Here is an 18,244-nt window from a genome sequence, read left to right on the forward strand (position 1 = left end):
ATGGGTAGGGTGTGCAAGTTTTTGCAATTCAGTTTGGATATGTGACTTAATTTTTAATGAAGCAGTAATTGTTTCTGGGCAGTACACACCCATTTGCTTGCATTTCTCATCTTTGTCGTCGTCACCATCACGAGACAGCTGGTCATTGAACATTTGGCTCGCAAAAAATGTTTTTATTTTTAAATTGCATGTTGTAATGTTAACGGATATTAGGATTTAACTTCCTAAACCACACCTTTTTTGTTACCTCATCAAAATTAAATGCGGAGCCACCCTTACGATGAAGTTTGAACATACAGGCCTTTACTTGAAGAAAAATTGGCTTAAACAACCTGCTGGAAAAAAACATAGATCATGGAATTTCCTTTCCCCCCCTTTGCTAGTGTGAAACCGGCAAACGTATATATAAAGATTTATTAGACTGATTTTTGGACAAGCGTTCAGAATTCTCCAGCAGCAGCCGGCCCAGACCTTTGCCAAAATAGCGTGTTTTGGAGTAAATGGAGGCTTTTGTAAGCAATCAACACAGATGCTGGAGATGAAACGGCTAGCGCCATTAGCTAATTAAAACACATGGCCTGTGCATGAGCTGACTTTTTCCTCTGAATGCACCCGCGAAACCCGAGCCGTCTGAGTTCTGCAGAAAGTGACGTTGATACTAATGTGGATGTACTAGAATGAGCTGCTGACTGCCCTGTCTACTTAACTTAGCAACTGCCAGCTCCATTATGCTAGCAGGTAGCGACAGTTACCTGCACTGAAGCAGCAGGACTCGAGGACTGTTTCCTATCTGTTTCCACTCCATTTGCCAAAGCTTTGCATTCTGGGTGAACTGGATTTAAACAGTGGCTTGGGGAGATTGTTCTCTTTGGGGTATTTAATGAGAAGGAGGAGTTTATGATTCCAGCACGATCATTGTTCATATGAGTTTTCAGAAACGTCATAAATCTCACTCGAATCCAAGTTTCTAGATTGTACTGCAGAAGAATGCACGCGGTCAGAATCATTTTTACAATTACGGCTCATAATTTGCAACCTTCAACTCTCTAATGTTTCATCACATGAAAGTTACGGTTGAATTATATCTTTAATTTCAAGATCAACAAATCCACCTCTTTTTTTTGCTTGCTGTCAGATCCAATCTACGACTCGATTGTCTTTCCGTCATGCTAATAGCCGAGCAACGGAGACCATATGTGATACATATATTAGCATGATGATGAAACTGCTGGCATAAAATATCTGAGATTTGTCAGGAGACTGATGTTTTGGCAATGGAATGAAAAGCCTGGGAATTGATGGATCGTGCTTGTTTTCCTTGTCAAATACACCAGGCCAAGTTCTTGTCAAGCCGTAAAAGGTTTCCAGTCATTCTGTAAAGTAATGCAATCCAGTCACTCCTCCTCTCCTCTCTCTTCCTGTCTAAAATTCTGCCACTTAAGCATTCTTAATAGCTACTTAACCCATAATCGTTGTCAAATATCTGGTAGCTCTTTTTTCCTGCTAAACACACTTTATTTTTGTGGGATGCATTCAACTTAGCCAATTCACCTGATGGCTGTAGGGCTTTAAATGCGCATAGCCAGTTATCAAAGAATGATATATCCATACATGTTTTGTGCTAATTACATTTGTCTGGAATGCTATATTTTGAGTAAGTAATTTCCTGACATTTAATTATATACCTGAAATGTGAGACAGAGACCGATGGCCACATTATTTTAGCACTGTGTCATATCTGTCCTGAATCCAAGTGCTTAATCGGTTTAACCCTGCGAGTGGGGTGGATCGTCTGCTAATATACTGAAGGGAATAAATACAGCTAATGGGCAACATTTCCTCAGGCTTTTTGAGCAATAGATCCTGCTAGATACAGTACTTATACTACACACATGTATGGCTTTCTACACAGGTGAATGTGCTTAATTTAGTCCCATCATCCTAACTATGGAGAAAGAGGCTTGTCTTTCTTTTGGTCATCTTAAAATGGACTTTCCAGCAGATTTGTGAAAGGTAATTTGAAACATTCACCATTAACATACATAATATTTGCCCAAATAATTACTGTGAGAGTCCTGGTCAGAATTACTCCTGGGAATATCTACATAAAAAGGTGGATTTAATATTCCTTGATTCTAGCATTGTAAGATATTTTTTGGTTTATTTACTGCACAAAGTTGTGGAAACCCTCAAGTTTTTTTTTAATTACTATTGTCCTTTTTTCCAGTATAGTACTATTAATTTATATTAGTGCCGTATTGCTTTTATTATTCGATTTCACTATTTTTATTAATCCCATATAACCTCTGTCTGTATTTTTTTGTAAACTGTAATTGTTTATTAGCGTTGCAGCACAAACGTGTGGAAAATCACTTGGTTTTACATGATCCAGCCAGGTGGCATTAAAATATCTGGCGGAGAGTGTGCCAAGAAAATGTTGAGCTGTTGTGAAGCGAAGTGTTGCTAGTTAAATACAGATATTTGGAATTCAGTTTCAGTATTGTTACAGCTTATTTTATCTTTTAAAGAGCTGCTAGCCATATTTCTTATGCTCCTTGGTCATACATTTTTCTTTAAAGTTGATATGCATTGACTGATGGGTTCACATTTTACAAGTTAAGCTCACTCGACAGCATAATGTTTCTTACAACAAATAAAAATGTCAGCGTATCACTCTTTTTCTTAAAAAAGAGTTGCTTAAAAAAAGAGTTACAGTGAGGCACTTATGATGAAAACAAATGGGCCCAATTTTAAAATCTAGGCCCAAATGTAAAAGCACAAATGTGACTCTTATAATTTTATAAATCGTTTACATTTGTATTATTTGAGCTGTAAATTTCTCATAATTGTTACAGTTGTGTTAAGGTTTTAGCTGTAATGTTATGTCAACTTTTTCTTTCTTTCTTTCTTTCTTTTTTGGAAAGGAGAAACTAATCCAAACTAATTTTTGTGTTAATCAACATTAAGTCTCAAGTGTTGCAAATTGAGCTTAACTTATGTAGAATCCAGAATATTCCTTTAATAAAAAAGGACATTTGTCTCTACCATTTTGGTCACAGGTATGGTAATAAATATATATATTTTTTATTTATTTTAGTTTTTAAAATTTATTATGAATTTTAAGTGCTGAAAGTGTTTCTATAGTGCTTTTATTTCACTAGTTACACATTATAAATGTGGTAATAAATTTGTATAATGGTGATTTAATGTCTCAGTGTGGGCCCTTTATGGCCTTAATGTACACAGGGCCAGTCGTAAATGTGTTTAATTTAGAGTATCTTCCTCATTGTCACTATAGAGAGTATGTTGACACATAGCCTATGCCAAGTATCATCTGCCAAACACTCCTTAAAATAAATAACAGTAGTCAAGGCGCTATTTACATCGCACCCAGCCTTTCCGCAAACATTCACCATAAACCCCAGCATGTAAACAGAGCACCGACAGTTTTGAGTTAAGACTGAATATCCCAGTGTTCTCGGACAGGGTTTGTTGAGGTACACAGATGGGCCATGGGACTTAGCAGCACAGAGAGCCAGGTTAGGATCCCAAGTATCTCTCAAAACCAAACCAACCCAGTTAATAAACAGCCACATAACTGGAGATTTCATGGTGCCCCTCTAGCCCAAAACCACGTCCCATCTGTGGTCTGAACAGAGCCCAAAAATAAGTATGGGAGGCTTGTGAGAGCGTCTCTCTTACAGACTTATGGACTGTGACAGCGTTCTGTCTCATTTGTCATCTGCTGTCACTCAGATGGATGTAACCAGAGCAACATCTTCACCAAAAGCCTGTTCCCATAAACCCTTCACCACAGCGACGGTTATGGGTGTGGATTTGGGGGTGCAGTAAGAATGTGGTGCACTGATTCGGTTCCACATTTCAAGCGGGGTGTTATATAGAGATCTGGCAGGACATGGTGCGCTTTACTGCTGACTCACAGCTGGATTCAACAGGCCAATTAGAGCTCTCCCCATGAAACTATACATTCCGTGCCAGAAGAGCTGTCCACGCTCTCTCTAAGCCCTTGTCTGTTTATATTGTCAAGTCCCTAGATTTATTTCAAGATTTGGTATGGAGGTACGGCTCAGAAACAGCCAGCACCATGGCTACACTGTGAGTGACAATTTCTACCAATAATAATAACAGTAACTTTTTTACTTCATACCAACACTAACTTCTGCCCTGTTCTTTCAACCTTTAATACTTGCATTACACTTTAACTTGCTAACATTGTTCTTTATTATTACAAATTGCATTCTCAAAATGTTTTGACTAATGTATCTTTTTGTCACATTTTCCTAAAATCATTCATTAATATTTTTAGGAAATAAGGTTAATTTTTATTTCTCTCTGTGCCAAGGAAAGTATAGTAGACTGTTTCTACCTCAGAGTAAAAAAGGTAATTTTCATATAAAGTTTAAAATAATATAATATAACAATATATATATATATATATATATATATTTATATAACATTTTATATATATAGTTAGAACGTTTTGAGATAATGTCAAATTATTTGATATTAAGTGACATTTAGAGATATCAAGTCACAATAGTGAAGTCAGTTACCTTTTTTATTTAATTTACTCTGAGACAGACAGGCTTTACATTTCACATCTATGCTACTGTTAAAAAATTTGGGGTTAGTAAGATTTTTTTTCTTAATTAATACTTTTAGTCAGCAAGGATGCATTAAATTGATTAAAAGTTGAAAGTAAAGACATTTAAAAATGCTGCAAAAAAAATAATAAAAATGCTGCTTTTCTGAGCTTTCTATTCATTGAAGAATCCAGAAAAAATGTATCATGGTTTCAATCATAAATGTTTCTTGAACATCAAATCAGCATATTAGAATGAAGGATCATGTGACACAAGACTGGAATAATGGCTGCTGAAAATTCAGCTTTGCCGTCACAGGATATATTAAAAATATATATATTAAAATAGAAAACTGTTGTTTTAAATTGTAATAATATTTCACAATATTGCTGTTTTTACTGTGTTTTTGGTCCAATAAATCAAATTTTTTGGTAAAATAAGTCGGTAAGCTTAAGAGACTTTTAAAAGCATGAAAAAATCTTACAGACCACAAACATTGGCACATGGTATTATCCAAAGCAACTTATATAGCATTTTTTAAAACTAGTTAATGTACTCTCTGCGAATCAAACCTTTGACCTTGGTGCCATTGCTCCAACAGAAATGTTTCCATATGAAAGTGCCTGCTTCGTTTGTCCTTGTGAGTTTTCATTGAGATAACATGTGGCTTGTTATTGTGTGCAGCTCATTGATGTGGATTCCCAAAGATCAGTAGCACAGACATACAACTCTTGTTTTGTTCATTTTGGTGATAAACTGCTAAATACTTTTTGTTTTCCAAACAATGATTTCATTCCTTCTCTAAAGGTCTCATGATGCATTCTGATCAATTCTATGTGACCTCAAAACTCGTGTCTCATCTATTCACCCCTTAAATTTGATTTAAAATGACAGGTTTGTGAAGCCATAAAGGATTAAGTTTCTTAATGAACTTGAATGTGACCATAAAAAAACGCTCCAAATCTCTGTATAATGTCCAGCCATTGTTTCCACAGTAGTGAAATATTAAGAAAATAGCACGTTCTATGGCTCCTTGAAGACTGGATATTATATTCTTCAAAGCTTAAATACAACCAGAACAAGTGACACGGATGAGCCAAATTCATATTTCAGCATAGAAAAGCCAAGACTTAGATTAGGTCATGCGCAATTTAATGCAAAGATGGAAAATGGATATTAGCATTGAAAAAAACACTGCTTTGTAATACCGTGAGCGTCTCGCTTGCAAATACCAAGAGGGGATTGAGTGCCAGCCCGGACTCATATTACTACTAAGGTAAACAAGTGAGAAATAAGATGAGAAATTTCAAGTTAAATACTCCATAAATATGAAAACGTTTACTGCGGAATATCACAGAACAGTGAGGCCTTGTTATTTGGGTCTATTTCTTTTTATTCTTTTTTTTCTTTCTCAATTGAGTTACTGATTTTGTGTGAGGTATATTTGAAGTGAAATTGGATTTTAGATATAAATCTTGATAGTAATTTTTTTATTTCCTTTTTTTGTAATAATAAGCTACTACTAAATATATTGTAGAAACTTAATTTTCTGTAAAGCTGCTTTGCAACGATTTGTATCGTGAAAAGCGCTATACTAATAAACGTTAATTGAATTGAATAATGACTTGGTCGGTATGATGATTTCTATATCTTCAAAAGTATTACCGTCCCCGCTTTGAGTTATTGATTTTGTGTTAGGTATTTGAAAGACAATTGGATATAAGTTCTAATTGTATTTTATTTTATTATTTTTTATTTTTATTTTATTCATTTCAGAATAGTTTATCTTGTTTTCATTTTATAATGACTTGGTCTTTGTGAGTATTACATATTTATTTTCAGTGCAAAACCTTATGCCTCAAATTCCACTGTGATTCAACATGATTTAATGTGGACTCATACTGTATGACGTATCAGTATTAATAATGTGTCTGTGCTGAAATGTGACCTGATAAATTGCCCTTTCACTGCATTTTTGAGCAGAAAATAACAAAACAAGAGAATCCTGAAGGGGAAACGCAACAATCAGGCTCCCAAAAGACAACAACGCAAGCTCTCTCTATTGTAGTTGAATTTCATCACATTTCTGGAGGGCTTAAATGTTCTGCTTCCAACTCAATCCAACTGTGCTAGATGTCATTTGACTGTTCTCAACACATTTAACATGCCATGTTGACCTATTGTCCAGTTGAATAGTTTTGTTTTGTTCATGAATCTGACAGAGCCTTTGACGCAGAGGTGTTTGACTTGGCAGGCGCAAGGCACTCTGGGATGTTTATTTGTTGTCAGGTCGGAGATATAGAGTAGCTTAGAGAGCGGGCATGAGCCAGAGCCAGCTGTGTCAACTGTAGACGTTATGCCAACAGGGTGGAGGGCGGAAAGAAAAGGCGAGAGAAAGACAGTCGGTCAGGAGAGTTTATAGTCTACATATTCATGTCATATAATGAGAGATGTTGTGAAATGTGGCCTTTTTTGGTATTTAGCCTAGAGTTTGAATGGCGTTTGAACCTGTTGAAGTATGGCATGACCCTGACAGCCAATTTTTTATAATAAAGAGCTCACATGCGAGAATTGTGAGTTAGTGTGGTGTCACTTAGAAAGTTCAGCAAGTGTAATTTCTAAATCGAATATATAAACGGAAAAACTCACACTCCAGCATATTAAAAGCGACGTGTTTCTCGCGCTGACCAGTTAAAGAGGAAGTTTCTGAGCGATTAAAGTCAAAGTATCTGTCACTTTACCCCGTGCTTGTGCCACCGATGCTGGGAATCGAACACTTGCAGGTGGCAGTGAGTAGATGGGGACTGACGGCCGTTAATGGACGCTGAGATCCCTCTGTGTCAAACGCTGGATTTGCCCCTCCACAGGCATGAACACACTGCACATATCATGTTGAGGAGTTTCATCGCATCTCACTGTGTCCTAGGTCATGTTACAAAAAACGGGGAGATAATTGATGGCTCGGTGGTATTGTAAAGGCATCGGGGCAAGTGTAATACTCTCTAATTAGCTATTGGAGATTCTTAGAACAGATAGAGTGAGAGGCCGGTTACTGGAGTGACAGATTGTGCTTGGTGTCCATCAGCGCTTTGAGAGCTTCCACAGTATGGCCAGAGAAACCGAGAACGCTGTTTGGCTTCTTTGGTGTTCAGTTTAACAAAGAAAACACGGATTAAATAAATTTGACACTAAGTTAATGGTGCCAGGTCTTTAGGCCTGTAAAATGCAGGGTAGGATGAGGGAAGATGCCCTACTTAAGAACAGTGTGCATTTACTGCTAGTGATGACTATAGCATGTGCATATATTATTAAAGGGATAGTTCACACAAAATTTTTAATTCTCTCATTAATTACTCACCCTTATGACATGCTAATGTGATTAGCATGTCATTCCAAACCCGTAAGACCTTGTTTCTTATTCGGAACACAAATGAAGATTTTCTTTTGATGAAATTCGAGAGCTTTCTGACGCTGCATAGACAGCAACACAACTACCACGTTCAAGGGCCAGAAAGGTAGTAAGGACATTGTTAAAATAGTCCATGTGACATCGGTGGTTCAACCTTTATACTTTTTGTGTGCAAAGAAAACAAAAATAATGACTTAATTCAACAATTTCTTCTCTTCCATGTCAGTCAACGTTCACAAGAGGACCATGACACATTTAGACTATTTAGTTCAATTCAAATTAAATAACAGAATCCAGTACATATGCTACTGTTCAGATTTTTTAATGAAGATTCTTTTGTTCATCAAAAACAGTAATATTGTAATTAAAATTATTTGAATGTATAACTATTTTCTATTTTAATATATTTTAAAATGTAATTTATTTCTGTGATGACAAAGTTGATTTTAAGCATCCATTACTCCAACCATCAGTCACATAATCCTTCAAAATGTTTCTAATACACTGATTTAGCTTTCTTATTATTATCAAAGTATGATAACTCACAGGTTATAATACTGCTTATGTGTTGAAACCAAAATAAAGTTTTTTTTATTCTTTGATGAATAGAAAGGTTTTTTATTTTAATTTGAAACATTATAAATGTTTTTACCTTTATTTTTTTGAAGTTAATGTGTCCCTGCTTAATAGAAATATCACTTTCGTTCTAGAATAGTCTTGAATGGTATTGTACATCTGAATTACACTTTATATTTCTGTGAGTAATATACAGTCCTATTTTCATAACTGAAAGGATGTCATGGCAACAGACTATGAATTCAGACTGAATAATTCCACACAATTTGGCCTGTATGTTATGAGGTTTAATTTCATGAATTACTATTAAAAATAAATAAATAAAAACACCAGCAACATGACACGGGTGACCTTCTGCCTCAGTTCTGAGGGAGGATTTTACCTCAGTTTTTTTTTTTAATTCTTAATTTGGGATTAAATTTGGTGACATCTTTGGTGACATTTTACGCTGAGTTTGGATTCAGGTTCACTCTGATAGTTCTAGAGAATATCCCGTATCCCAAACTCCTGTTGCATAACCAGCATCTTCACATTGTTTCAATATAATCCAGCATTAAAGAAAAATCCATTCCGTACAGCATCAACAACTATTTTAAAATTAGAATGGATTGTCTTGGTATGAAGCCTGAAACATGGCCATGCATTTCAGAAGGGTGCTTAGAGGTAGGCTACATAGATTACTTTGTCCTATTTTCATAACTGAAAGGATGTCATGGCAACAGACTATGAATTCAGACTGAATAATTCCACACAATTTGGCCTGTATGTTATGAGGTTTAATTTCATGAATTACTATTAAAAATAAATAAATAAAAACACCAGCAACATGACACGGGTGACCTTCTGCCTCAGTTCTGAGGGAGGATTTTACCTCAGTTTTTTTTTTTAATTCTTAATTTGGGATTAAATTTGGTGACATCTTTGGTGACATTTTACGCTGAGTTTGGATTCAGGTTCACTCTGATAGTTCTAGAGAATATCCCATTCCGTACAGCATCAACAACTATTTTAAAATTAGAATGGATTGTCTTGGTATGAAGCCCGAAACATGGCCATGCATTTCAGAAGGGTGCTTAGAGGTAGGCTACATAGATTACTTTTACTACAGTAATCTGTTTTCAGAATGTTTAAATGAGCACGCCACCTAGTCATAAATTCAGATTACTGTAGCAGGTGAGGGATGCCAGAAAAAGTTAATGCTGGAGTTACAGGTTAAAGGCTTGTAGAAAGGAAGAGAACACGCAGAAGCCAACACAGTTGACCCGGAAGAAGACCTTTACCTGTCTAAATATGAATTTATTTCTCGGTCAAAAGAAGATCACATAGTTTTGGTCGACACTGTCTCCTGGCTGGTAACACTTTGACGGTGCGCCCCAGAATGACACTGGGTTAAGTGCTCCCATAAAGACCCATATGTTTCCTACATGTTCTCATTCAGGATTCCCACATGTAACATAAGTTGCTCATGCCCGACTTCCATAGCGACTTGGTCAGAATCCATAATACACCTTCAATTCAATTTCCTTCAAAAACGTGGCTCAGAGTGGGGTGGGGGGTGCTTAATGACTACACGAGAGGCCCAATTTAGTCATCATAGGTTGCTTCCTGTGAAGGTCCCGTCTACAGTCTGCATGGGTTTCAATCTGGTTTCATCAGTGTTGCATGAGAACAAAAAAAGTCTGTTCGAAGCAATTTTGCTAGTCATTTACATGACTACTTCCTCCACCAGTTTATCGGCCAAGCTTTCGATCCCATCTGGACAACATTTGTCAGCTGAGGATTTGTGTACGCATCACATCAGGTATAAATCAAATGTTTTGAAATTCGAAAGTAACGGACGAAAGAGCAACAAAGAAAAATCCAAGATTCGTGAGAATAATTGAATGTGAATTCACATCAGCTTTGTTCCAAAAATATGTAAAAAAAAAAAAAAAAAAAAAAAAAAGAGCGAGAGAGAAAAATTAACCAGATCTTTGATTCATATTAGGCCTCCTATTAGCAACAGATGAAGCTGGCTGCTAAAACGAGTGGCGTTTGGATGTGGAAATGATATGTGTAAACTATGTAATGCGAATGTTTTAGCTAAGCTGTGTTTAATTTTGTACCCTGATGAAGTGCATGAGAAACCTGTATCCCCTTAGCTGTCTCATTGAATCATATGGATATAATTTCATCCATTTACGTTTTTCTGCTCTTTGCTGTGGTTGCCAGGGGGCATTTGGAAACAGGCAGATTAAAGGCACATGTTCGCATTCGCCTGTAGTTTTTAGCCACTCCGTCTGAGCTCCGCTGTTCTCCGTGCCGAAAGACGTGTTGGCGGTTTCTTTTTTACAGGTCACAGTTACTCCAGGCGCTCAGCGGTAAACCTCGTAACACCTCTCGTTCTCCAACAGGAACCTGAATCGATTTCGTACAAGTGCTGATCACAGAACATCGCCATAACCCGCAGACATTGCATATCTGAGAGCGCTGAGGCAATTTGGATGTCACAACGAATTACAGAAAATGTGTCTGGGTGTAAGAAAAGTCATGGTGCTCATTAAAATTTGCCTTTCAGCCAACTAATTACGAGTAATAATGTATTTAATGCTTGTTAGTTGCTAAAGGTTTTAATGTCAGAATAAACGCAAGCCTGCGGGAAGGTGAGATTGGTAGTTACAGTATAATGGGGAAATATGTTTTATGTTTCAGAGCACCTCTTAATGTTAACGGGAACAGCGGTGGACCTTTGACTCCATGGGAAAGAATGTGGCCTGAGTGCAATTTCCATAATAAGCACATTTTCTCTTCCTCTCAGTTCATTTCATTCCATCAGAGCGCAGTGCGACGTCAATAAGCGGCACGACGTGGCCTTATTTTTACGTGTGCCATAATGGCTGGCTTGTATTCTACAGGTATTTAAGGGTATTAATGAACTGTTTTTTCTTCCGAGTGCTTGTGTACACTATGGGCTTTTAGCTGCCCGATGCCTCGTTGGACGTTTTCGGCCGCAATCATGCTTCATTTCCCATATAGTCATCAGGTTAGGGTTTGCGTGGCCCGCAATCATCCGTGATTGGCTGTGCGCCCCTGACAAAAATGTCAGCCCAAACTGTCACTCTGTGTGTATACAGCAGATCCTGAGGCCCACTTCGGAAAGATGGCGTCAAATGACTTACCACCATCCACTTTCAACGGTTATCACTCTGTTTACCCTCACACAGGCCTTCAGAGGGGAAAGCTAAACACGTTTATGGCAATTAATGTGATTAGCATGCTAAACTGTTTTTACAGATAAAATCAAAGGGTTGTGGAGACTTAGGAGCTGTCATAGTTGGTTTATAGCGGTTGGTTTAAAATGCAACGTATATTTAGCGTGTTTGGAGTCTCACGTTTCTCTCTGATTTTTATGATAAACGTCTGTGTGTATCTCAGAAACTTCACATTCCTCAGTTAACATTTGGGGATGTTTTGATAGATGTTGATGTCAGTTATAAAACCGGTTGCATTAGAATTATTTGGAAAATAATGTTCAGTGCTTGGCAAATACAGATGCATTTTTGCACGTATATTTAGCGTGTTTGGAGTCTCACGTTTCTCTCTGATTTTTATGATAAACGTCTGTGTGTATCTCAGAAACTTCACATTCCTCAGTTAACATTTGGGGATGTTTTGATAGATGTTGACGTCAGTTATAAAACCGGTTGCATTAGAATTATTTGGAAAATAATGTTCAGTGCTTGGCAAATACAGATGCATTTTTGTGCTATTATACAAAAGAGAATGTTGTGTTCTATAAAAGTAGAAAAAAAGCCAGAGATAAGTGGAGAGACAATGAGAGACATGAGTAGTGAGAGAAAGAAATTCCTCCCAGTCATGTGGATTAAACTCTGGCAGATTGCTGTGTTTGCATGGCATCCCAGAATGCACAGCAGTGTTTGAAAGGTATCCCAAAATGCTCTGCACCTCGCTCCATTGGCAGCCGATCCTCACGCTAATGGCGGGCTTTACGCGATTAGCAGGATTCTCTCAGTGGACCCATAAATTCAATTTAGCCTGAAATTTGTATTACGTTAAATAAAGCAGTGAAAGAATGATGATTTCCCCTATACATAAATACACACATTTTAGGACATACATAATCACAGTGTTTGTTTTGAAAACTCAGGTTTTCGAGACGTATTTTAGGAGTCAGTACAGGGCATATATCTCAAACTTGCCTGGATTTCAGGGACTTTATTACGCTCTGTGTTGTGGGTATGTTCAGACCGTTTTCATGCTGTGGAATAATACAGGCACAAGTTTACATTGTGAGGTTTGCACGTCCAAAAGCCCCATGCAGTGTCTCAACCACTGCATGGGTTGTAGTGTCTCAACAAACTATATTATCATAGTTTTACACAATAATTCTTTTTATTATGGATTTTTTTTAAGGTTAATAGTCTGAGTCTGGACTTGCGGCAAAGTGTCTCTGATGTGACATTTCATTTGTGCAAAACCAATGTTGACTACAAGCACTAGTATTTTTTTTTCTTTTTTTGCAAATCCAGTTTTGTCTGTGTGTGTGTGAAACGTGTGTGAAACTGACTTTTTTTTCTCATTTCCACGTGCTTTTAATGTACCTTATAAGAATTCTGCACACACAAATACACACACACACACTGTATAATCCAGGTCACTCAATATATCCCGAGTGTGGCAGTCTAAGGTTTCGCCCCGTATTAAATGGCCTGGCCTCAATAGCAAGCCTTTTGCGAGTGATTGAAGGAGGCCAGAGCCCGAATGATGTTCTGAGGGCCCATTAGAAGAATGGAAGGCTCTTTCCTTCAGTGAAACTGGAGCTGCGATAGAAGCGGGGGCCTCAGTTAGAGGCCAGTGGACAATAGAGAGCAAAGCTGCCATGTCAGGTTTCACTCTCTCTGACACCTCCATAATCTGCCACCCTGTCCCATCCGAGGCTCCTGATTGGAGAACTATTGACATCTTGGGGGTGGAGCTAAGAGATTGTATAGGATGTATGAGGCCCTTAAATTACAAGACAGCATGTACTATCAGTACATCCAAAGCCTCATTACACAGATGCCTTAGAGATAGATTGCAGAGGATCATCCTGTAATGACTGTCTACAGATTCTGATTGGCCAGACCAGTGCTGACATGAAAAATGACATGAAAAACAAATCTGAATGGCTTTTCCTGATTCAAATGTTTACCTAAAAGCTTTGTTCACATTCATGCACATATTAAAGGCAAGGCTTAGTAAACCACCATCCTTCAAAAAAGCTGGCATTTCTATAAAACACACGTGTTGATGTTTACTGATGTCATATTTCTCTCTCTCAGTTTGAAGGGTGTAACAAAGCTTTCTCACGGCTGGAGAATCTGAAGATTCACCTGCGGAGTCACACAGGAGAGAAGCCGTACCTGTGCCAGCATCCGGGCTGTCAGAAAGCATTCAGCAACTCCAGCGACAGGGCAAAGCACCAGCGCACACATCTGGACACTGTGAGTAAATGAATACAACCGACCCTAACCTGTCATAGCTGCAACTCAAAAAGAAGTGCCTCAAAACACAAGAATACAAACACTGCTCTTTACTGACACCATCCTAAATATAGAAATCAGCAGTGTTGGGGAAACACAAACTAATAGCCTAGTTTTACTAAATGCTTAATATATTTAAATGTGGCAGTAATTTTCATTGGAAAGACTGTTTTAGTGAATTGTTTCATCTTAAACGGTCCTCTTTCCTCCTATGTAGTGTTGGCAGTCTGATTCATTCTATTGAATCGGTTCTACCTAAATCATCCTCTCTCTATGTAGCACTGAAAAGTTGGCACATTATTACAAATCAGTTCATCCTAAAAGATTCTCACTTTTGTATGTTGATGAAAGTTATATGTATTCTAGTGATCTGGTTCATCATAAATGTATTTTTTCTTATATATTACTGTATAGCATTGGAAACTCTGGTTCATTCTAGTGAATTGGTTCTACCTAAATCATTCTCTCTCTATGTAGCACTGAAAAGTTGTTAAAAAGCAGTTAAATGTTTATTCTAGTGATCTGGTTAATCATAATGGTTCTTTCTTATATAGAATTGGAAACCCATTCCATCATTGTAGTGAATCGGTTCATCCTAAATGTTTTTTTGTGTGTGTCATATATAACATTCAAAACTCTGATTCATTCTAGTGAATCAGAATCAGTCACTTTCATATTTAGAGTTGGAAAGGTTTTTTTTGTTGTTTTTTTTTCAAATGGTTTGTTTCATCCTAAATGATTCTCTGTGATATATAGCACTGGGAACGCTGATTCATTCTAGTGAATCAGGTCATTTAGACAAGTAATGTTAACAAAAAATGCATAAAACAATCTGAGTCTGTGCATAGCATTTTAGATTTTTTTTAGCAGAACATTTTGTTAAATACTACTGTTCTTCAACATTTTTACATATAATTTAGGAGTTTTATATAATATAATTACATACTGTAGGTGCAATGTAGTTTGCTGCTTTTGTTAGTAGCTTTCAGTGTTGCTAACTACTTTTAAAAGATTAACTAGGCTGTATTTTAATTTTAGTATCTTGTCTTTAACAAAACTAAAGAGTGAACCATGGGTGATCCAAGGGCCTTCAAGTTCAGAGCAAAATTCTAAAGCACTCAAGTCCCCAACCAAATGGACCTTACAAACAAACCCATAAATGTGCTATTTGCTACCATTCTTTGACCCAAATGTTAATTTTGCATGCACAAAACAACCATAAGGTTATGTCTCTATGGGTTGACGAGGTGAAACACGTTTTATCATACATCGTTTAACACCATGCTCCGTTTGTGATAGCAATGGCACATGGCAGAGAGAGATATAAAAAGGAATAGAGAGAGAGGTAGGCATGTCTTGCATCCAATCTCCAACAATGTGAGGAAACATAAAAGCCAGGGAAAGCTTGAGTTAGTAATTCCTCACTAACTGGCAGAACCCTGTGCTGTATCACATCGCAGTACAGCTCCCGTGCTGCGCTACCGCCACACTGCCACGGCCAATTAGCCCCCCGACTCCAGATGCCCAGCGCTGCACATTAACTCGCCTGTGCGCCCTGTCACAGCCTTCCCACACGCCTCATATACAGTGAAAAAATCACTCCGACTGTAATGATATTTATTCTTGACAGCCTTTTTTCTTTTTTCCATTCCTAAGCTTTTTCGTTTTCTGTTTTCAGTGCGTTTAGACAGCAGGGGGATTATATGGCATTGCACAGTGAAAACAAATAAATGTGCAGAGACGAGCTGCCCCGCGAGCGGCTTGTAAAAACAGCGTTATTTAGAGAACGAAAGAAGGTAGGAAAAGGGAGCTAATAAAGGAAGCCTATCCACTTTCACTTTAATGACTGCCTCTGTTTTAGAAAAAAGACCAGTGTAAAATGCATGGGAGAAAATCACCTCTGCATGTTTTGGACCGAGTGAGAGTGTTTCAGTAAAGTTTACCACTGAGAATCATGGGTACATTGATATATATCTTAAAATGTACATGTTTAAACACTTTAACGCCGAGAAAATGCAAAATAATATAAAACTGGCATAGTAGTTGTTTACCTGCAAACCAGTAAATGAGTGTTTGTACAGTGCCTGTATGCTTGTCTGACATTTACCGAACAATCTGTATTCTTCTTTTCTTCTTCCTATGTCCTCTCAGCTGAAAGGTAGGATACTGTCTTTCCTCTTAAACTTTGACTATTTATAAACTCTCAAAACAAATAGTGTTAATGCACTTGTGTTTGTCCATTTACACACAGTTTGAAAGTGTAAATATTAAGGCTGAAAAAAAGTAGGCCTATGCAGTGGGTTTCAAAAGTAAATTTTTGTCTGATTTAACACAAATTTAAATGAAGAAAAAACATATCGGTAACACGTTCTAGGAAACCCGTATTTATAATACATTATAAGGGTATTCTTAAGGCATTATAATGAATGCATTATGCATTATAAAAAAACTTATAATATGTTATATCAACTCATGAATAATCATAACAACAGTTATAATACATCATAATACTTATGTATTTGTGGTTATAAGTTTAAGAGTGTGATTATTTATAACACACAATGAACACCATATTAAATCTACTTCATTTACAGAATAATGGACTGTATCATATCTTGCCATTGTTTATTTAAGATCTGCACAGTATCTTACTACAGCTTGTGAGTGGTTAGATGTTGAGTGTTTCCTGTGGAGCTAATGTTAATTAATTGATGTGAGCTTTATAACTCAACTGAAAAAAATGCAATGTTTTATATGGTTACATTTTATTTTAATGGTCCCCTTAATCAATTGACTATAAGCAACTTTGCAACTACATGCCAACTGACTCTCATTAGAGTATTAGTATGCTCAAGAATGGTAGAATCTAGTATGGTAGAATAAGTTGACGTAGTTGCAAAGACACTTATAGTCAGTTTATCTGTTGGTTGACCATCAAAATAAAGTGTTAGCAAATATTTACAGTAGCAGACATACTAATACTCTAATGACTGCTAGTTGATATGTAGTTGCAGAGTCACTTATCAACAGCTGTTTAAAGGGTACCATCAAAATAATCAAACTGATATTACAATAAAAATAGTTCAAAGCAAATTGAAAAGTGTCATATTACACATTCATCTGATCTGATATCTGATCTTATGGCTGTTTGAGAGAAAAAACGTTTATTATTATTATTATTATTATTATTACTAATAAGTGGTCTTTGACCGCTTTAAGTAAAGTAGCATAAGAAAAATGGCAAGATATGAGATTTATAATACATTATAACTATGAGAAATATAATCCATTGTAAAAGTGGATGCAACGTGTTCATTGTGTTATAAATCATCATACTCTTAAAAGCTATAACCACAAATAAGTAAATATTATATTAAATCTGTTCTTATGAATATTCATGAGATGATACAACATATTATAAGGTTTTTTATAATGCATTATGCATTCATTATAATGCCTTAAGAATACCCTTATAATGTATTATAAATACGGGCTTCATAGAAAGTGTTACCAACATATCTGACATTAGTAACCTATATAGTGCAGAATATTAAAGGGGTCATATGACGTTGCTAAAAAGAACATTATTTTGTGTATTTGGTCTAATGCAATGTGTTTATGCGGTTTAAGGTTCAAAAAACACATTATTTTCCAGTGATTTTTACAAAGTTCATCGTTCTAAAAAGCGAGGTGTGCTCTGATTGGCCAGCTATCCAGTGCGTTGTGATTGGCCGAATGCCTCAAGCATGTGACGGAAATGTTACGCCCCTTACCATACTGTGATGCCGTCTCCCAGCAGGACGAGACAAAACCAATAAAACCCATTACAAATGAGGCATTTGTTGCATCCAGTGAGGACATAATTACTTATTATAATGATTTATACTGTCTTTTTACGTGTTGCGTATCGCGCTGTGTAAACATAAAACCATGTCTGCATTTGTGATCGGAGAAACAACAAACAACAAGCCTACTGTACACTGCTCAAAACTCGCGTTTGAATCCTCAGTGGCAAATTATCTAAATATAAAAAACGTACTTACAGGCTGTGAGTCAGAAGCACCAGACTGTCCTTGCAAAGCTGGAACTGCCCAACTTTATAGAAACAGCCTTTGTGCCACAGACGCATTGTA

At 36.8% G+C, this 18,244-nt stretch overlaps 1 protein-coding gene across 1 annotated transcript in view; it reads left to right on the forward strand.

Annotated features, from left to right (window-relative positions):
• The window catches only part of glis1b (GLIS family zinc finger 1b), a 75,511-nt gene that overhangs the window by 35,232 nt on the left and 22,035 nt on the right, over positions 1-18,244 (forward strand). Inside the window, 1 exon segment of the mRNA XM_016272965.1 lies at positions 13,911-14,072. Within this exon segment, the coding sequence (XP_016128451.1) occupies positions 13,911-14,072 (162 nt within the window).

The sequence above is a fragment of the Sinocyclocheilus grahami genome, unplaced genomic scaffold, assembly GCF_001515645.1.
Source record: "Sinocyclocheilus grahami isolate Dianchi unplaced genomic scaffold, SAMN03320097.WGS_v1.1 scaffold75.1, whole genome shotgun sequence".
NCBI lineage: Eukaryota > Metazoa > Chordata > Actinopteri > Cypriniformes > Cyprinidae > Sinocyclocheilus > Sinocyclocheilus grahami.